Below are 22,725 nucleotides of genomic sequence, written 5' to 3'. Positions count from 1 at the left end.
ATCATTATTAATAATATTCCATCTAAAAAATCCTACTGCTTGCAATATTGCACTAAAGTTTCAATCTAAATGGCTTTATTATATGCTTTTATAAATGATAGTTGTTTAAAACTCAATTTTTATGACCAAGTTGGGCATAATATCCTAATACATTAGATAAATGATTTTAAGAGAAATGTTATTACTGAATCACCTTCAGTTAAGATAGTAACTCTGAAAGAAAATAAAACTACTGACTTTCATAGTTCCTCCACTGTCTGAGATATATACCTTTAAAGTGCTATAAAACCCCCAGACTGGGGATGGGGAGGTTTTGGGATGTTTGTAGAAGATTTCTCCTGTTTCTGAATGTTAGGAATGTCATCCACTGATGAACAATTACCCAACTATCTTTACAGAATTAACAACAAATACTGTCACTTTGAACTACTTTAGCACCAAGGCTTTTCAAAATATTTTCACATCCATCCTCATTTTCTCCTCCCCCTTTGCCTTGTGAGAAGGAAAAGGAGAAGGAAAGAAGCATTTATTAAAACACATACTCTTTGCCAAGCACTGTATTAAGCTTTACAAATATCTTTTTTGATCCTGTGAGGTAATTGCTATTACTGTCAATTCTATTTTATAGTTGAGGAAACCAAGGCACTCCAATTTTTAACTTTCAGGATACAGAGGATGGATGATGATATAAAAATGTAAGGCAATACAAATGAGTTTGAAGTGCAGCATCTCATTGCTTTACTATTGTATTTTTTAGGTATGTTGGCTCTTTAACTATTTGAGAGAATATCATGTTCTCAGTTGCCCAAGTTCATAAAATTCAACATTACTCAATAAAACAGAGGATATCTGCCAAAACCATACTTAAGAGGATAGAGACATTTTCCAAATAAAAAACATATTTTGTTTTTTTAACAAACCGAGTAAAAAGCCGGAACGTGGACATTACCTGCAGTTTGTTATTTTACAAGTAATATGAAAAGGTTCTTCAAGATTTACAGTATCTGGGATTGCTTCCAAAGACAACCTAACATCACCGTAACCTGGGGCCTGTAGGAAAAGGAATAAATACTCAGAATTTTATTTAATAAAGAATACTGTTAGTTCATCACAATCAAAGTACCAAGGAAAAAAAGGATATGGCCCGGGTTATACAAAAGCGTTTATGTCTCACAGAATGGCATTGTTAGATGGAAGTTCTAAATGTTTAATTCATTCCTCTTCTGTTGGTTCCTCATCTCTACTCTTTGTGACACTGCTATCTTACTAATGAGAAAAGGGGCCCAGAATTTACTTGTTTTTGCTATAATTGTCCTTTGGCCAAATAGGAAGAACTTGGCAAATGGGTTGGATGTGGGCACAAAGTGAAGATGGCACTGAGTTTTAGGAAGGCTCCCAGAAGTGTTATGGCTTCCATGTGCTCAATAAACATACTAGGAAGAAGAAACCACTATACTTACCACTTTCAAACAACTGAGAGGGGAAGCCATGGTTTTTCACAGATATATTAGCAGTAACTATGGAAGCATCAAGATTAAAGTAGTGATGTCAAATATTGTGGAATAAAAGAAGATGAAGTGACAGCTAATGCCAATTAAGTCCATTTTAAAATTGTCATTAATTTTTACATTTTTATTGGTTTATTTTGTCTTTATATCGTTTTTATCTTCAAATATCTCTTTCTCCCTTCTTCTATAGCAGGGGTCCTCAAACTTTTAAAATAGAGGGCCAATTCACTATCCCTCAGACTGCTGGAGGGCCCAGATTATAGTAAAAACAAAAACTTTGTTTTGTAGGCCTTTAAAAAAAGAAACTTCATAGCCCTGAGTGAGGGGAATAAATGTCCTCAGCTGCTGCATCTGGCCCGCAGGCTATAGTTTGAGGGCCCCTGCTATAGTCCAATCATGCCTTGTAATCCAGAACTTTTTTGAAAAAAAGAAAAGAAAAAAAGCAATTTTATCAACAAAATGTGACTGTATATGCAATATTTCATACCCATATTCTCCCAATTCCCTGAAGAAGGGAGGCATAAAATTAATTTTCTAATAGTCTGACTGACTCAGCAAATTATTTCTTCTTGGGGAAAAAAAAAAGTGGCTGATTAAATAATGTGTATCTTTCCTTCTGAAATGACTATTCCAGCATGGAGAGTGACTATTTTACTCTGGCAATTTAGAACAAGGAAATTTTTCTATCAGGCAGTCTTAATAGTCTGGAGGGGACAGAGACCTGAATAGTGGTCCTTATCTTTGAAGCAGGAGCCACAGAAAATAAACCATCATTTCCACATTTTTTTTTTAAAATATAAGAACTCAAGCCTGCTTTAATTTGTTTAACATATTTGCTTTGTAAACAATGAAGTAATTTCTAAAAGAGCTGTAAGATAGTTTTTTGAATGTTGTCCTCTATAGTGACGCTGTTCTCTTATTTAATGATAAATGCAAATAGGACAATTTATTTAACAAAAGGAAAGTTTGACATTAAAAAAAAGTTCTCACCATTCTTTGCAGCTGGCTGGTCTGCAGTCTTCCTCTCTCACCCAAGTTTGTTTTCCACACTATATCTAATTTTCCGATTACTGTTACTCCTTTAATAATGCCAGCTTTTTCTGCAAATTCAGGCTTGGGCTTCAGACAGTATAAATACTGCCGGGTATCCATTGGTTGCAAATATGTCCGTGAGCCAAAAGTGGACACACTGAAGGAGGAATACAATGGACAGAAATCTTTAGCATCTTTTAAAAAATGAATGCCTTCCACCTCAAGCCAGATTGAAGCTACCGCTTCAAATAACATGATACATGGATTATTTAACAGGCACAATACAGAATCACTGACTTAAAATACCTGAAGGGCTGTTATACTTTCTTTGGTAAATACTTCAGGGATAGGAGACAGCAAGGCTGTCAAGGCCGTCTTCAACTTCATGATGAATATTCATCAATAAGGTCTAGCTTTACAAAGTTTTAGAAAGAAGAACTAGGAGTAATAGGTAGCAATTAACGTTTTAGTCCAATTTCATTTCAATACAAAGTTTTTTTTTTTTTTTTTAAACAATTAAGTGGGCTGCCTTGTAAGAAATTACACACTTCCATAACTTAAGGAATTCAAGCAGAAACTTGATAAACAATTTTTTAGCGATATTATAGAGGGGATTTATTTGACTTGTATAAGACTAGATTACATAACCATCCAGTCTATTTTTTTTAATATTTTTTTTTTATTTTTATTCATTTATTTGTTTGTTTTTATTTAATAGCCTTTTATTTACAGGATATATGCATGGGTAACTTTACAGCATTAACAATTGCCAAACCTCTTGTTCCATTTTTTCACCTCTTACCCCCACACCCCCTCCCCCAGATGGCAGGATGACCAGTAGATGTTAAGTACATTAAAATATAAATTAGATACACAATAAGTATACCTGACCAAAACGTTATTTTGCTGTACAAAAAGAATCAGACTCTGAAATATTGTACAATTAGCTTGTGAAGGAAATCAAAAATGCAGGTGGGCATAAATATAGGGATTGGGAATTCAATGTAATGGTTTTTAGTCATCTCCCAGAGTTCTTTCTCTGGGCGTAGTTGATAACCATCCAGTCTAATGATAAAAGGTCCAATCTGATGATAAAAGAATTGTGATAAATTTAATGTTGATAAATTTTGTTTTCATATCATTTTCATTTCTGAATAACTCTTCCCCTTTCTCTTAAAAAGTAAACCATTCCTTTTAAGAAAAAATGAAACACAGCATACACAGTAATATAAGCAATGTTGCTTTCCCATGGTAATAACCGAAGTCATCATATTTGCATATTATTTGACTTATTTTAAATTTTTCACTTGTATTACTGTAGCTACTGTACATATACTTTCCCCTCTGATTTTGCTTACTTTATTTTTTAAGTTTCCACTGCTTCTCTTCTTTCCTTGCTTTATATTCATTGTTCCTTATGCACAGTAACATTAATGTACAATTTCACGTTCAGCCATTTCCTATCTTGAGAGGCATCCATCTTGGTTTTGAATCATTAGCTACCACAAAATTTTCCACTACTAATATTCTCATGCATACTTGGACTAATATGCCCTATAACAGTATTTCTAGTTTAAAGCACATGGACATTTTATTTGCTTTCTTAGCATAATTTTAAACTAATTTTCAGAACAGCAGGACCAATTCAAAGCCCACTAGCAATTATTTTCTTAGTTCCTAATCTAATACCTTATAAATATACGCAACGTTCCATAGGGAACACTGTTGTGGAAGATCTGGGTTCTTGTTCTGGCTGTGCTAATTAATTAGTAGGCCTGTGGAGTGAGTAGTAGGCTGTTCAACCTCACTGAGCTTCAGTTTCCTGTAAAATCATAATAATTGCTGACATTTTTGCTTCATGGATTGTTCAGAAGATCAAATGAGAAAATATTTATATATATATAAAAATATTTAGAAAGATATAAAAGGTATGAGATGTAACAAACTACTGTTTATTAATCTTATCCAATACTCTCTACCTTTTATCTTAAATATATCTCATTTTGTGCACACAGACTCATCATTCCAATTAAATTTCCCTTGCTCATCTCGGGCATATGAACCACATTCTCACTGTTTGTGGCATGTGGTATAGGTCTAACAATAAGTACTCAGAAAAAATGTAGCCTCTATTTTTACAGATCTGTGAATTATGTGGAAAACCATCCACTGAGAACATTTTTCCTTTTTTTATTAGTCCTATGTGCAAGGTATTCAAGAAGGCAGTTTTGGGAAAGAGAGAACAAATATTGTACTGCTTCTCCATCCTTAGCCCCAATTGGATAAAATATTTTTTCCCTCCTTTATCAGGTTAGAATTGAGAGGGGGAAATTCAAGTCAATGGTATCAAGTGAAAAGAATGGATCATTCTCATGATGATAGGGCCACAGTGATGGTTCTCATCCTTCAGGAAGGTTGCAGATTTTGTTTTTTCATCTATTACCTTTTAATAGATTCTCCTTTCTTCATTCATTCTTTCTTTCTTCCTTTCAAAGGGGAGAGATTTCCTTTTCACAAATGTTATCTACTCTATGCCTGAGCCTGCACTTGTGCATCCTTTTCAATCTCAAGAAAATCCATCTGATGCTCATGTCCTCATGATCTAACCTTTTAAATACTCTTCCTATCTGCTTTAAATATGTTTTCATCTTATCTACACAGAAACTCTTCTCTCCAAAAAATTAAACTCCTGGACATAAGCACTGCTCATTCCAGCTTCTGTCTTTGCTCATTTATTTCCTTTACCCTAAATACCATAATCTTTATCAAATATTCAAAATCTGGTGCATAACTTGTGTGTGTGTTTGTGGGGTAAGTAAACAGAAAACTTCTAAGAATTTCTAAGGTGTTTTCTGGCTCTAGAGCTGTGATCCTATGGCCTCTCAAAGCCTCTGCTTTCACATCTATAAAATGAGGGGACTGGATGACATGATCTCTAAGGTCATTTGTGGCTCTAACACCTATAATCCTAAGGATCTGCCTCTGAGTAAGTTCTAGCCAATCTAAATATCAGTTTCGTTATCTTTAAAACAGGATTAATTCCTATCCTAGTAACCATATACATTTACAATATTAATAATTAAGTATTGATCAAAAATTATATATTTAATGTACTACAAAAATTGATAAAATATTGTATTATACAATTATACATAATGTATTAATTACATATTTATGGATATATAAAATATATATATTTAAGTACTTTGAAAAATAAAAAATGCTGCATTATTGTCCCATAATTTTGTACTTTAGATATAAGAATCATAATAATGGCTCTAAAGTTAAAGTTAAAAAAAAGATGAAAATAATGAATTTAATAAATGTTAGCATAGACAGATAGACTTTGAAGTTAAGACTATCTGAAACTTTATTTGTACTCACCCTTCACCAACCTGTTTCACAGTATTTAATTCTACTACATTGTACATCATAGATGGCTCCAATGAAACCTTCTCCATAAACATAGGTGAAGTTGTAATATTTTGAATTTGGGCTTCAAGAAATACTTCATCTGTCTAAAGAAATGGGAAAATGGCCACCAAAGCACAAAGGTATTTTATAAATTTGCAGTATCTTAATTATTTGAAAAAATTAACCACAAATGTGATTAGTTCATGCCTGCAAATCAAAGTTACTGTAATTAATGCGAGAAAAGAAATCTTTATCCCAAAATAATTATCAGGAGCAAAAGTGTTAGTCAACTGATATCTTGTCAAACAATGGATAGGGGAATAGCTGTGATATATTTTATACTTGAAATTCTAAAATTAATCAGAATTTCATTAGAACAGCCTAATTTCTCAATAAGCTAAGAATTCAGGGTTTCTGAGTTAATCAGAGATATATTTTTGATATGTATGAACATTCCTTTAGAATCTTAATTTTTCTAAAGTGATAAGATATAGTGAAAAATAATAGACTCTCTTAATAGTACATCACACTAATCTCATTTTCAAGTGTCATGTTGACATCAGAGTGATCACTAGCACTATATTTAGTCTATACACACACACACACACACACACACATGCACACTTACTATGACTGTGCAATATATTTTAAGTTCCTTCACCATAGAGACTATCTGCTTATTTGATTTAACCAGGTACTTTCTTACATTCTATGAGTGTTCAATCTACTAAATTCCTAAGATTATTTTCTAATAATATATATGGGTAGTTAGTATTATAAAATGTGAAAAGAGCCAGAAATGGGGAGTATATATTTTTGGGGGGAGTGGGATAAAGAATCTCTGAACTTTCAAAACCAGGAACAGGTAATTTAGCCTTGCTGACAGGTTTGAAGATTTGGCATGAAGCAAAGTTTAAAAATCATGATATAGATGAACTTGGTACTTTCTGGGCATCTGTCACACAAAAGGCAACACAAACTGAAATCAACCTGGAAAAATATAACTACAGAGCTACAATCTAATTACTAAAATTTATAAATATTTACTAAGAACACAAGTTCTGTAGTATATTGCTATTTTTTTTTCCTAAAAAAGAATAGCAATGTGCTATGGTAATTATAAATGACATTATTTCATGGTTTCATTCTGTTAGCACTTCCCCAAAAGGTAGGTAAATATCATATCCCATCAATCCATTGCTTTAAAAATCACCATGGACCCAAACTTCAAGTTATTTTCAAAGGCATAAATTGTCAGCATAAATTTAGGAAGAGCTAAGTGGGACAAGAAAAGAAATATAAGCAGCATAATGGAAAACCAAATTAGTTTGAAAAAGAAATATAAAACAATTTACAATGAAAAAAAAAACCCAAAAACAAACTAAAGTGATAATGCTAATAAGTCAATTGGTATTTGCATTAACTACAGAAAGACACAAAAGATATATGAACTACAGCAAACATGATACAAATGCTGCAAATTTCAAATAGCTAACTAGAAAATATATTCTTGTTTCTAATATTGTTAAAAGATCCAATTTTATCTACTTCAGTTTAAAACTTAAATAATTATATACTTGCATTCAAACAGTTAACTACTCTCCACCTTGTTTACAGTAATTCAGGTGGACGGTTTAGATGAAGGTAACTGAAATCCCCTGATGGAAAAAAAAAATAATATGCTTAAAAAAAAAAGGCCAAATGAGAAACAAATGGTTCAAGTTATAATTGGTTTAATATGGTAATTTAAAATCTGAGCTGATGTGTTAGATAACCTAGAAGAGGACCATTATAATTTGGGAAAGAACATTTTCCCAGCTAAATGAATAAGATCATAAAGCAATATTCACAACCAACTTTGTTTTTCCACTATGCTTTATAAACAGATGTTAAAAGGCAGAGAATCAATTAGTAGACAGGAAGAAAAAGCATACAAATTTGTAATAAATTAAATAAAATTACCACAGAACTGAGGTCACTCTAATGGAAAAATAAAAAAAGAAACATTAGAAAAATTAGAGTTAAATGTTAAAGAAAAAGGATAACTAACTTTCAAATAAAATGCACTACTGCATTTTTGAGTATTTTCTAAACACGACAGCATTAGTAAACAAGAGTATAAACAGAAAGACACACAAAGAAACATGACAATCATCCTTCTGAAAAGGTACAGCTTAGTAAAGTTAAATGGTATAGTAGGATTACTTATACTTTAATAAGTTTTACTGACTTGAATAGGGGACTGGGATGTTGCATAGGTATTAAAGGAATAGAATTTTGTTGAAATGTTTTCCCCCTCAGATTTAATGCGACTATTTTACTGACACAGTAATTTAATGGGGGGGGGGGGGGGGGGGGGGGGGGGGGGGAGGGGAACCTAATAGAAAAACTTGTACTTGGATTGTGTTCTTTGGGAAGAATTCAAAGGCCTTCAGAGATATCTCATTTGTTACTTTATGGAATTATAGGCTTTTCAGCACAGGAGAGATCTTAATTAGGAATTTATCTGGCTACATTCCATCTCAGATGACAAGCCTATTTGATTTTTAAAGCCCTTCCTTGATTTCAAAACCTCTCAAAATTCAATGATTTTTCCTTCCATATCTATATTTCATCAAGATATCACAGCTTAACCTCATTTGTTCTTTCTCTGCCCTCAGCTGAAACAGAGATGGATATTTTGTGCATGATATTCTTTCATAATTTTTAAGACTATTACTAGACTATTCCTGAGGCTTCTTTTCATGCTATTTATTCACACGGGCTAACATATAATTATAGAAGGGGAAAAAACCTTTGTAAACAATGCTTTAGGCAAATAAAAGGATAATGAGGTACCCTTGGGCCACGATTTCAGCATAAGAGAAGCAATTTACTGAACAGGGGGGAATGGGAAACATGGGAGAAAAATCACACACTGGCATAGCAGTAACATGATAGTTCTCAACACCAAAACTAATATAATTTCATGTCTATGTTCATTCCTAGTCAATGTTGGCTATGGTGTGGATATTATCGACTGGGCATTGAATACCTAGAAGTCAAAACCAATCGTCAAGAAAATGATTAACAAGCCCATGAATTGTTTGCCCTCTGATTTAAGTAGTGCTTTCAAAAGAAATATGTATAATCAGGAATTTAAGGTATTAAGATGCACCATAGCATAATGATTAGCGATCTGCCCACAGTAAGGAAGACTAAGTAAGGCACAAAGTTTGCCTCTGACACACATGACTACCCTGGTCAAGTTAGCAAATATTTCAGTGTTCCCGGCAACTCTCTTAGTTACAGGGAAGATAGCAATCTGAATTGTTATAGTTTTCCCATTGGCAAGGCCCTACTCTAATGAAACCACTGGTCTGGTTTTTTAAAAAAGTTTTTATTAAAAAAATTTCAAAATTAAAACTTGTCAGGAAACTAGATTTAGAATTATGTGTAGAACCAATTTCTAAACATACTATGTTCATAGAATTAAAAGGTTAAAGCGGAAAGTTTATTTTAGAGATCATCTAATCCAATTTCCTCAATTCAAAGATGAGGAAAAGTAATCTCAGATGGTTATAGGATGTATCCAAGATCCTGGAAAGAAATTATAGAGTTCTACTCTACTACAAGAATAGCCTGTTTCCAAACTCTTAAGAATTTCTGTGATCATTTTTAAACTAAACCTAGTACCAAATATGCTATTACTGGAATACATTTTCATAGTCAGATAATCACATTCACAAAAAAATGAAAATAAACACACCCTATAAAAGTTCTCCTTACTCATATATAAAGTAAGGGAACCAATGGAGGTACCTTTCAGTTCTGAACTGATTAATGATTCTGTTATGTTTCTTGCACTTCTATAACAAATTTACTCTTTTAAGACATTTTCACTTCAATCTAACTATATATTAATCCTCTACCAGGAAGGAGAGAGAGAAAGGAAGGGGAAGACAGAGCGGGGAAGAAAGGCAAGGGAGATAAAGATGGAGGGGGATAGGGCAAAAAAGAGAAGGGAGGGAAAGGGGGAAAGACGGAAAGACAGACACAGACAGACAGACAGACACACACACACACACAGAGACAGAGACAGACAGACAGACAGACACAGAGACAAAGAAATAAAAGAGTATTTTAATTTAATCAGACTGAATAGTTACAGAATATGATTATTTCATAGTATGTGATTAATAATAAGAATGCTGGGGCCAATATTCAGCAAGAAAAAAGAATTAACTAAATAAATAACATCAATTGTATTCAAAACTTTTCTCCCTATTCCTGAACTATGTATTCCAGTTAAACTGGTTTATTCACTATTCCCTGAAGATATGAGATCCATTCTCACCTTCTTGTTCTTCCTCATATCATTCTCTTCGTCTGAAATGGCCTCCTCCTTCTTATCTATGTCCTATACTTTTTATAAGGCCCAGACAAAATCTTGTTTTTTCAAAAATTGGATGCTATGATTCCACTGATTACCTAGTCCTTTCTGATTCCTATTGGCCTTATTATGTATCACCCTTTTGGCACTTAATATCTTTATTTTTTAATAAATAACTAGATTTTAAAATCCTCCCTATGGTCATAAGGCCCAAGTTTTCCAGAGTAGTCCTAGATTTTATGAAAAGAAAGTATATTTTAAATGATAATAATATTTTGTCAAATTACTTGTTCTGATTTTCATTTCATAAAATATGATCACCACATTATATCCCTAATGCCAAGTGGATCAGTACATATTTGTTGTTGATATAAAAATTAGTTTGAAAAGTCATTACAAATCTTTTTTGATTACATTTTGAACTAATAGATGGGTATTTTAAAATTCAAAATGTAAGGGTTCTTTAAGGTAGTTACAACAATATTATATTCATCATGTGAAGATTTCTTTCACTATTAATTGGAACTTCCTGAGATCTAGAGATCAAAATGGAATAGTAGCACAAATAATAAAATTGAGAATGAATTTAATAGGGTCCAGTGATTGAACACAGACCCACCTCTGTAAACTATACTGGCCTCACTTTTGATCAATTTTAGTTTTCCACAAGGCCATCTATTCCCAACAGCAGTTCTCCTCTTTTCCACTTGACCAGTCTTACTTTTTCCAGAGAACCTTTTAAATAACAATCAAGAATAATAGGTTTAACGTACATCTAACAAAGCCTTTCAACTTCCCAGTTCAAACTCTCCTATCTATCTTAGTGCTCTGTGGTCAGTTTATGGGAAGTTACTAGGAAAATTCTCTATAATAAGGTTATGCCCAGTTCTTTTTTAGTCTTCAGAACAATGAAGTGTTTGCCAGGTTTTTATTAATAACAGTTAGTAGGTATTAATCCTGTTTTAAATAACAATGACTAAGAAGAATTATAGGAAAGGCATTTCATTAAGAGGAAATAAAACAATATTCGCAAAGAAAATTGCACAAATTCTATTGCAGATAGCCCATCAACATTTCTTTAAATGAGGGGAATAATTGATTAGATGAGGCTTAATATCTAATTTATTTTACCTACTGATTAAAACTGTTAACTCATTTTTCACAAGCATAGTTAGATTAGCAAGTTTTTTTGAGAAATGAAGGAAAAGGAAACCTATGACTTAAAAAACAAAAATGATTTTGATATTTAATTGAAAAACTCATTAAATACCAAAAATCTTGGGTAAGAAATCCAATACTTACCTCTGCATTATAAAACTTGGTTTTCACATCTAAAGGTTTAAGAACCTGATTGAAAAAGCACATAAATTAGATGGGAATTTGTCTTTTTTATGCTTCAAAAAAATGTCAGGGTATAAAATTTAATTATGTATATCTAATTACAAAAGTTTTTAAAACTCTTTAAAACTTTTAATAAAAAAGGCTCTTAGAAGGATTGAAAACAAAAATCCCAAGTACATACTGTTAAAATTTGGTTATTATTTCACTTCTCTATAGTGAAAAGACGTATATATTTGTCCAGGAGATGCTTTAGCAAATTAATGGCAAATATCTTTCCTATTGTGTTAATTTTCCTTTTATGGTCAGGCCTCCAAAAACAATAGTGGAACTGAAAAATATCAGTACTTTAAAATGGTTTTCTAGAAATTAAAACAGAAAAGTTAAACATATTAAAACTTATTTGATCTGGATCATTCTTTATGCTACATTTTGTAGTATCCACATTTGTCACAAATATTCAATCAAGAACTCCCAAGTTTGGGTGAAAATTTCAAAAGTTTCCCTATAAAATTATTGCTCATGCTACTGTTTTTTGTTCAACTTAATTCAATCCTATTTTCTTTTCAGTTGTGAATAGGCCTGAAAGCTATTCACTTAGATTTGAACATGTCTACATTCATAGCAGAGTGACAGGGTTTATACAGTATGAAATAAGTAAGCAACAGCATCTCATGGCTAAATAGTTTGTCTTACTTAAATGTAATACCTGAAATTTGAAGAATTTCCTAAAGTACATCTTTTCTCCACTCTGAGTAGTATAGCTGACTGCACACACCAAGCTGAAATAGACAGAGGCTTGCTTTAATCATTCTGAATCACTTCCAACTGTGTGGTTCTCAGTATCACTTCTAAAATGTAGAGAATATATGCAACACTGCTATCCTAATCATAGTTTGTGACATACATCTACTGTAAAATCTCCAACATTCTTGGTTTATAGAAGCCAATATCAAAGAATGAGGGTAACTTAGATGCCAGTCAAATTTTTCATTTTATAGGAGGAAAAAAGGCTTATTCAGGTGAATAATTTGCCTAAGATAATACAGTAAAGATCTCAAACTTCAACAATCAGGATTTTATTTCATACAATAATTTTTTGTTTAGTGAGATGCTATTTTCTATATGTCAACAACTACTTTATAAAGTATAACAACAGTGTGTCATTTGATAAATTAGGTACAAAAAGACTCTGAAAATGGCCATAACTTCCTTGCTTTAGTTAAGAATTAAAACATTAAAAAGAATTCTGACAATGTTTAATCATGTTTTTAACCAAACCTAAAGGGCTCAAATTTTTAAAAAGAAAACTAACATTAATAATTAGACTTTTGCTTCAGAGCAAAAAGAAATGTTTATCTATACACATAGGCACAAAAGAGGCAAAGGTTATAAAGTAAAATGGTCTTCGGAGCTTGCCTCTGTTTGGTTTTACACTGCTGTTTTTATTGGTTAGATGTTTTATTTTTGGATCAGGCTTTAATATAGGTCTATTTCAAGGTAACAGCCATGCATAGCAATAATTAGCATTTTACAAAGCTTTCAAAAGATTTGTATTAAGTGTTGTTTTACATCTCTGCTTTAAACTAGTATTACCTCTATAAAGAATTGAACATAACAGTGAATTAATCCCAAAGTTAATAGGGCATATAGTGATTAGCATCTCAAAAATGTGGGAAGGTTTTTGCTTCTTCGATTAGTGCTACTTAAGAGGAAACAGTAGGGTGGCTCAGGATCTTTGGGGAAGGTAGTTTTGGCTACAGCTCATGAAGTTCCTAATACACAATTTCTTAGTATTCCTCAGGAATGATTTAAATGTTAATGATTAAAAATTTTAAAATGTTGCTTATCAGCTCAGGCTATATAGGTTTTGTGAGGACTAGAATTGTCTGATTCTTCTTTGCATCCCTCACAATTTCACACTTGTTCAAAACAGGTATTTTTCTGACTTCCTACCTTGCTACAATTCAGATTTTCTCCTGAGGTAGTTTTCAGATAGATTTCTAAGTGATTACAAAAATGCAATTAGAGGTATTAACTCTTATCACATAACAAAACACTATTTTAGACATATAAGGTAAAAGCATTACAAAAAAAAAAATTAATGACATATATATATGTATATAGATATGAATAGACATAGATTGTGTTTAAATGTTCCTTACATATGTGTTCCAATTTCTTTCACTTCATGGTGGATGACATCATCAATACAACAATCAGATTTAAGTTCTGCAACTGTAGCATTGGAAGCAGAAAGATTTAACCGTTGAGAACTTGTCTGAAGATCAGCCTTGAAAGAGGAAGAAAAACCTTAGAAGACAGTGTGCAACTTGAAGAGAATTTCAACTTCTAAAAATGATTTAGAACAAACATTCTAAAAGGATTGTATTTTTAAACAATATAAAGTGAAAGTCAGATTTGCCAGAACTAGATTACTTTATTACGGATTAGATTTCTCAATTATTTTAAAAGAAAATTCCTTTATATGTACACACACCAATACTGATTAATATACTCAAAGTTAAAATGTAATGGACAAATATTTATCTCTTGGCATTATGATGTGGAACAGAGTCAAATAGCAGAAATGACAATCCCTGACCTTCAAGAGTTCACCACCTAGTTTGAGAGACTAAGGGTTGAACACATAAAAAATTAAACAAAAGATGGATTAAATTATTTTCTATAAACATTTTCCAATTTTTTTGGTTGTACAGAAAATTTTTTAATGTAGTCATGCACATCTATCTGCTCTTACTAATTTTCTTCAAGTATTAAATTCAAAGAAGTTCATTTGCTCTGCAGAGCAAAATAGATTTAAGAATCCAAGCGAGGTTTCAAATAAGTAATTACCAAATGAATCAGAGACAAAAGTGCCAGACTGCTTCAGAAAAGAAAAGGAAAATTCTGGCAAAGGTGGTAATGGAAAGCTTTTAAGTTTTCTTTTGAAGACTGAGTAGGATGTAGATGGGTGGAAGAGGGTGGGCAGAACAACAAGTAAAATTAAAGGAAAAACGTGGTGTGTTTTGGAGGATGAGGACTAAGCCAATCTGGGTTGAAGTAGAGGTATTATGGAGAGAAATAGGAAAAAAAAAGAAAAAAAAGGGAATGATTATTAGACTATAAAGGTAGTCTAACTATACTTTAAACAAATCTGTATTGAAGGAAATACTGATTTTATGTTCCTGACTTATTTATGCTTGATTACTATTGTGTCTTTTGGACATAATGAAAATTTTCAAAAATAATAACAGCTGATGTTTACAAAACACTCTCAGGTTTGTATAATGCTGTACATACACATCTTATTTAATTTAAAATAAAAAATAGTGCTAGTTTTTAAAAATGAATTAAATATTTTAGAAACCTAGCACTAAAAATCAAAACCCAAGAAAGTTACCAGCTACTTGTTAACAGTCAAACTAATCCATTTCACCACAAAGTTTCAACACGTTTTAAATTTCTCCTCTATATTTCCATCAGAGTCCATTCACTCTCAATTGGTTTTATTCAAATGGTCTTAGTGTGCATTCTTTTCTCCTGGGACTTTTTTTTTTTTTTGCTCTGTAGTTCTCATTACTCAGTCTTAATTGCATTAAAATATTTTACTACATTAATGTGGTACCATTTAACTATTCCCCTATTGTTGTTAGGTTATGAATGGTAAATTGCTTTTCTCATGTAATACTGCTATGAAAACTTTTGAACAGACAGCTCTTTTGTTCTTGTTAACATTTTCAGTTACACTCTTAAAACAACTTAATTACATGGTCAAAGAATTTTTTTAGGGGGCAAAGGATTAATTTTTGTGGGCTATTACTAGATTGCCTTATCAACTATGAAAGGTAAGTTATCATTATGACTTTTTAACATATCTATGTATATTTTAATTGTTCAATTTTTATCATCATATTTGCTATAAATACTTTTTCCAATCTTTTTTGTTATACAGAAATTTTTTAATGTAGTCAAGCATATCTTTCTCCTACTAACTTTCTCCAAGTATTAAATTCAAAAAAGTTCACTTACCCTCCACAAATAAATAATTTATTCTGTTTTTTCACATATGCTTCATAGTTTTTAAAGGTTTAAATCCAACTGGAATTTGCTGGGTACATGATTAAAGATGTGGATTCAAATCCAACCAACTTCTCAAGTAAATAATGAATCCTTCCCTCAGTTGTTATTTTCTAAGGGTTCATAAAGTCTCCTCTTTTGTATATATTTGATTAGATATCTGGTATTTTCATTCTATTCCATTGATTTATTACTCTATTTTTTTCTGTACCATGAGGTAGTAGACACTACTTTGAAATTGTCTTAAATCTGTACGTCTATTATTACCTCACTTCTGAGTTAGCACAATTATTTCCTTGCTGGCCCTTTTCTCTCTCCAAATAAAACCACTGACAAAATAATTTTTCTTTTCTATTTTTTTTCTGTCTAATTGTAGTAAATTTATTTATTTTTTAATACACATTGCTTTATGAATTATGTTGGGAAAGAAAAATCAGAACACAAAGGAAAAACTATAGAAGAGATTAAAAAAAAACAGAAAAAAGAAGTGAACATAGCATGTGTTCTTTTACATTCAGTGTTCTTAGATCTTTTTCTGGATGCAGATAGCATTTTCTGTCCAGAGTCTATTGGTAAAAGAACCAAACCATTCATAGTTGATCAATGCATACAAAATTATTTTTTTTCCTTTTTTCTTTTTTGTGGAGGCAACTGAGGTTAAGTGACTTGCCCAGGGTCACACAGTTAGGCAGTGTTAAGTGATTGAGGCCAGATTTGAACTTGTCCTCTTGACTGGTGCTCTATCTCTGGCACCACCTAGCTGCCTCAAAAGATTTTTATTAAAACATTTCTTTGTATACATTACCCTTTTTGCCAGAATCTTTTGGTTCTCCAATGCCTATAAAATGAAGTTCTGATACATCCTGTGTCTTTTAAGAGGTTTTCATACCTGTTGCACCTCAAGAAAACAAATGACCTCTGCCTTGCATCTTTTTTCTTTTTTTACATGTATGATTTATTCATTTTAAAAGAATTAAAATATAATAAACACTATTACATTATGAATTAAGTCTTTCTTTGAGGACTTTGAAGCCACTTCATGATCTTGCAGGGCCTTAAAGGCATCATACTGAATATTAATTCATTGTACATATGAATTGGGAAAATTTTATTTAATAATATCCAGGATGAAAACAAGCCTCTCTCTCTTTTTTCTCAGTTACTCTATCATTAATCTTTAACTCACCTAACCACCCATCCATCTTGGTCCTCTCCCTTTGTGAATTAAAGAAGGGACAGGCAAAGATCCTTTTTTTTAATTTTAAAGTTCCTCTTTTTTTTTTTTTTTTTTAAATTTTAAAGGAATTTTAAAAGTTCCTCTCTTTGTGCCCTCAGATCTCATACCAACAAGCATGTCCAAAAGATTTCCTTCTTGATTTTTTAAGGTAATGACTTATTTATTTATGTATTTACTAAAAGGAATTCATTTATGATCTTCTTTCCTCCTCTGTTCCAAACACACAAACTGGGTCTCCTTTATGACTTTGTAATTTCAATTAACAAGTGACCCTGTGGGAAAGAGGCTGGGACTTAAAAAATTTCAAACCCAGCCACACCTGAGCTGTTCTTTCCTAACTCTCCAATATGCTACACTGTTTAGGTGACGGCCTTCTTAGATCCCTCTCCCTGAATTACTGCCACAAATCCTTTTGTACCTCATATTACTAATAGCCACTGAGGCATAATTACAAGTACTACCTAGTCATATCACAGTGCAGAACATGCACTTCAGAGCCCTACACAGTGCCAAATTAGTCTTTCCTAATAACTGAAATAACTAGAGGTTATTTCAGAATCCTGGGTGTTTTAATTGTGTGTGAATAGACCATTACAAAAATTATACCCTACCCTTACTCCTACCCCTTCCACCTAGGTACTCAACAGCAAGTCTTTGCGATTGGATTGTTTCATTTGATGTATTTATATCCTTGGTGTCTGCCAATTTAATTGGTTAAAATTTAATTTAATTAAATGCTCTTGGGTTGGGTAGCAGATCCTAACCTATAGAAAGGATGTCATATCTGGTATAGGATACCCAGAAATAGTAGAACAAATGTTAGACTGGATGTCAGCAGAGTTAGGTTGAAACCCAGCTCTGCTAGCTGTGTGATCTTAGATGAGATATAATGAAGATTCTTTTCAGATCTCTGTTACTTCATCTGTAAATTGAAGGAATTAGGACTATTTGATTTTTACAGTTGCTTCTGTCTCTAACCTTTTTTGACTAGCATTATCTTCCTTATATGTATGTAGGAAGATGAGGTTCCTTGGTTGGTGTTTTTATTCTAAAAAGAATTGAGGAATGGATTGTGGTGGGCTGGAGGTCTGGAAGGAAAGATGGTTTAGAGAAAGTCTTTTTTTCTCTGATATATTTACCCAAGTCAATCCTTCCAAATCCAGATTAAGTCCTATTTCCAAATACCTAAATTCCCAAAACTACAAAAGAAACCTTGCTACTTGCCCAAAGTCACTTACCTTGTTGAGGCTCAAAACCAGACAACCCATCCCCAATTCAACAAATCCTCTACTGCGACACAGTGTCCTCTGGAAGCTTCCTTTATGAATCCATCCCCAACTTTTTTTTTTAAGTCTGGCATAATGAATTTCTAAAGCATACCAATAATAAAGGAAACAGGTAATTGATGAAAAGGCAGGAAAATATACTCTTACTCAGAAACATTCAGAATCAAAATGTTACTTACCTTTACCAATATGTCCTTTACAATCTGGTTGCTATCATTATGAACGCTGATATAACTGGAAAAGGTTTCTCCCAAAAATATATTTCTGTCCAAAAGAAAATCATCATTTAGAAAGTAATCTGCTTCAGCCAAGTATAAGTACATCACCCTGAGGAGTACTGAAACTTTCACTTAGACAGGATCCATCACATCTTATGCCCTAAAACAGGGGTCCTCAAACTTTGGCCGTGGGCCAGATGCAGCAACTGAAGATGTTTATCCCCCTCACCCAGGGCTATGAAGTTTCTTTATTTAAAGGCCCACAAAACAAAGTTTTGGTTTTTACTATAGTCTGGCCCTCCAACAGTCTGAGGGACAGTGAACTGGCCCCTTATTTAAAAAGTTTGAGGACCCCTGCCTAAGGGATGGTGGCCACAAACACTGCTCCTAAATTCATTTATTTCCTAGTGCCATGTAAAATATTGAGATAATCTATGAAATGTTATAGAGTCCCTACCAAAAGTTATAAAGATCCCTGCCAACTGTCCTGTGACATGTCTGAAAGGGATGGAAAAATGAAATTTTCTTTCTTTCTTTCTTTTTTTTTTTTTTTTTTGAGATGATTTTAACCCTCTACTAAGTTACTGAGCTTTAAGGAATCATTTGCATTTTACTTAATATCTTTGAGTAAAATTTTGTCCAGTAAAATTAAAACTGGTTTTATCATTTTTTCCCCTTGAATATAAATCTAAATTTTCTACTAAAAACTCTATTCTGATACTTTTTTATACTTTAAATCTAAGACAATAAGCATATCTTTAGCACTTACCATGTGCCAGGTCCTATGCTAAGTATTGGAGACAAAAAACCAACCAACAAACAAAAAACCTCAGTGAAGAGGGAGAATATTCCAAGTGCAACAGTCAGTCAATGCAAATGCCCAGTGGTAGGAGATTGTGTTTCTAATGAGGAACATGAAGCAGGCCAGTGTGGCTGTGCATGGAGGTAAAGTCCAAGTGCCTGTTCATGAACTCTGAAATTTTTCTCTCTGCCTTTGCATCCCCAAACCCTGTTCTCTGTGCTCACCATGACCTTTGTGTCTTCACTTTCCCAAGCCATGCCCCCGCACTCGGTAATTTTCTTCCCTCCCCCATCTTGACCTCTGAGGGAAGCAGTTCAACTCTACATTGTCCTCTTCTCTCAAATTCCTTGCTCCCTCATTTTATCAAACAGCTTGTTCTGCCAGGCTTCAGTCTGGGAATATTTTAGCCATTTCTGCCTTCATTCCTTATCAAGGGCCACTAAATAAAGCTGGAGAAAATCATGACACTATGCTGACTAAATCAACGACAAATTTAAGTTCCGTGAATCTCAATGGACCCTCACTGCTGCAAAATAATCCTTCTACATCTCACTAATCCACTAATCATTAATCCAAACCTTTTCATCCTCAAAGCTCCATCTCTCCCCTTTCCCTCACCCTCTCCAATAGGAAACCCCACTTCATATTTCACTCACAAAGAGCTCTTCTTGCCCTCTCATCTCACATCACTTACTATATTTTCAGATATCCCTCCTTCACATCTGGGGGAGGGGATCCCTTCTCCTTGCTAAGACAAACACCTCTATATGTACCTTTGATCTCATCATATTTCATCTTCTCCAGCAGATGAGTCCCTTCTATTAACCTTAAAATCTCATTTATCTTCACTCTCTTTTTGTCTACTATTTTCCTACTGCCTAGAACCATGGCCACATCTCTCCTATTCTTAAAAAGCCTCACTTGGGTCATCCATTCTAGATAGTTACTGCCTCATTTCTCCTCCTTTCTGTACCTTAACTACCTGAAAAGGACAATTAATGCTACCAATTCCCTTCCTCTCACCTCTTAACTCTTTATAGTCTGCTTATTACATTATTCAACTGAAATTGCTATTGTCAAAGCAGTGATGTGCTGGTAAACTATTTAACAAACAGCTCTCTGGGAGAAAAAATAAGCCATGACATATTTTTAAGTTTAATCTAAATTATTATTTTTTTTAAAAAATTTATTGTATTTGAAAAAACAGTAAGAAAAAAGAAAAACAGAAAAGGAATACAAAATAAAAGAGAACATTGTCATGTACCCAGCAGAACATCAGAGATGATTAAAAATATATAACAACAAATTAACAGATCAAGAAAGTACATATATTAGAAGAAATTATATTCATGAACATCCATTTTTTTCTTTACTTCCTTGCAAATTGCTCTTTCGTTCTCTGTTGTTCAGCTTTTTTTTTTTACTTTATTTTTTTTCCTCCTTTCCCCCACCCCAATTATTCCCAAGCTACAATTAAGAAAATTTATTTATGTACACGTGTGTAGATTTATACATACACACATACATATACTCCCAGACACACCACATATATAATCATTCCTATCTCTGCTGACTTTCATTGAATTCTGTTCTATAACTTGGCTTACTATTACTTAAACTTCTCCCATCCAAGGTTTTTTTTCCCCTCACCCTTAGTTTCCCCATCTGCCCATTTCTCCCCTTAATTCTTTATAGATTTTGGAGAGTACTATACCTTTTATGGTATATATGTAGTATTGACTATTGAATCCATTCCCAATGTGAATAGATTTTCAGAACTATGAGCCTTCCTTCCCCCTCTAATGCCTGTGTGTCTATTCTTCCTCTGTACCTCATTTGTATATCATGATTACTCTTTTTATCTTAATTCTGTCAATCTTTCTTTTGAACTACTCTATTGTTGATGTGAATCTTAAACGTATAGTATACACTTCCTATGTAAAAAAAAAAAAAATTGTCTATGTTCAAAGAGTTTGTCCATGTTGAGTTTCTCAAAACTTATCTTTGATAATTGGCTCTATATATTAAATTTTTTGTTAAATTTGGGTTTGTTTGATACCAAGTCCTGAAAATCTTTACGTTCATTCAATGTCCATTTTTTTCTCATTCAAAATCACAGATAATTTTGCTGGATATGATATTTTTGGCTGCAAGACTTAGTTCTTTTGATTGTTGGTATGATGGATGATTCTAGGACCTGCAGTTCTTTATTGTGGATGCTGATTAAGTCTTGTATAATTCTAATTGTAGCTCCAGCATACTTGAATTGCTTTTTTCTTATTTCTTGCAAAATGTTCTCTTTGATCTGGGGATTTTGAAATTTGGCAATAATATTCCTGTGTGTTCTCCACAAAGGATCTCTTTGTGGTAGTGACAGGTGGATTTTTTCTATTTCTACTTTACCCTCATGCTCTATCACTCCAGGCAAATTTTCTTGTATCATTTCCTACATTATTGTGTCAAGGTTCTCTTTTTAGTCACAACTTTTTGGCAGCCCAATTATTCTTATATCTGTCGTTTTTCTAGTTAGAGGTTTCATATTCTGTTTTATTTACTCATTCTTTATGTTTTGTTATTTCTTGCTCTCTCATAGCTTCACTGGCTTTCCTTTGCCTGATTCTAATTTTCAAAGAATTATTTTCATCTGTGCTTCCTTTTCTAGTTGGCTAATTTTTTTTCATAATCTTGTTTTTCTTGAATGATTTTTATTTTTAGTTATTCCTCAATGACTCACATGATTTTTAATTTCTTTTTTGAGTTTTTTCTCTTTGGGCAGGCAACCATTACCCCACATTACTCTTTGGGGTAGAAATTTTGTTTTTACTAAAGTGTCCTTCTCTGAAAATTAACCTTGCTCTTCTCTGATCCCATGTTTCAATGGCAAGGTTCTTTCTTTGTTGCTGGTTCATTTTTTAAATAAAGAGGTATTTTCCAGTAATTGTGGGTTGGGGAGATGGTGTCTCAAGGTTCCCTTCAGTTCTCCACTCTGACCAAGAATCCCACACTAAGAGGTCCACCTTCCTGCAAATGTCCATAGCCAGCAATGTCCCTGCCCCACTGCTTCTGTATTCATAGGGTGCTGGTTTTCTCTCACCCAGGGCCAAATCTCAGCAGCACAATTGGGCCTGATGTTCCCAATCTGCCAAAATTCACTCAGTTCCCTCCAACTCAGATTCCAACTGGACATAGTCTGGGAGCTTTAAGTCTTTGTGATTCCTGCTGAGGTTGCAGTCACACCTAGCTAGCCCGAGGAGTACCCACTAGATACAGAGCTAGTTCAAAGATATTTGCACTTTGGACAGATTAATTCTTAGTGAAAGGTATTTTTTCAGATCTTCATGGTTGTATCAGGAAGACCCATGTTCTGCTGTAAATATTCTTGATTTTTCACGACTCTATGTTTGCCTCGAGGCACAAATTTGTTCTATTTGAGGGAGA

The 22,725-nt window shown here is 33.0% G+C and overlaps 1 protein-coding gene across 4 annotated transcripts in view; it reads right to left on the bottom strand.

Annotated features, from left to right (window-relative positions):
• Positions 1 to 22,725, bottom strand: part of TRAPPC13 (trafficking protein particle complex 13) — a 37,618-nt gene that overhangs the window by 2,534 nt on the left and 12,359 nt on the right. For 2 of the 4 annotated variants that reach the window (XM_003759402.4, XM_012541065.3), the window contains exons 4-11: positions 18,447 to 18,531; positions 13,830 to 13,957; positions 12,374 to 12,446; positions 11,629 to 11,673; positions 7,917 to 7,934; positions 5,925 to 6,058; positions 2,499 to 2,697; positions 950 to 1,050 (exon numbers count right to left, since the gene is read on the bottom strand). In XM_003759402.4, coding sequence (XP_003759450.2) covers positions 950 to 1,050; positions 2,499 to 2,697; positions 5,925 to 6,058; positions 7,917 to 7,934; positions 11,629 to 11,673; positions 12,374 to 12,446; positions 13,830 to 13,957; positions 18,447 to 18,531 — 783 coding nt within the window. The remainder of the gene's footprint in view (positions 1 to 949; positions 1,051 to 2,498; positions 2,698 to 5,924; positions 6,059 to 7,916; positions 7,935 to 11,628; positions 11,674 to 12,373; positions 12,447 to 13,829; positions 13,958 to 18,446; positions 18,532 to 22,725) is intronic. The other 2 variants (XM_003759401.4, XM_012541066.3) reach the window with 1 other exon arrangement.

The sequence above is a fragment of the Sarcophilus harrisii genome, chromosome 1 (genome assembly GCF_902635505.1).
Source record: "Sarcophilus harrisii chromosome 1, mSarHar1.11, whole genome shotgun sequence".
NCBI lineage: Eukaryota > Metazoa > Chordata > Mammalia > Dasyuromorphia > Dasyuridae > Sarcophilus > Sarcophilus harrisii.
This window is presented reverse-complemented; position numbering and strand designations above follow the sequence as displayed.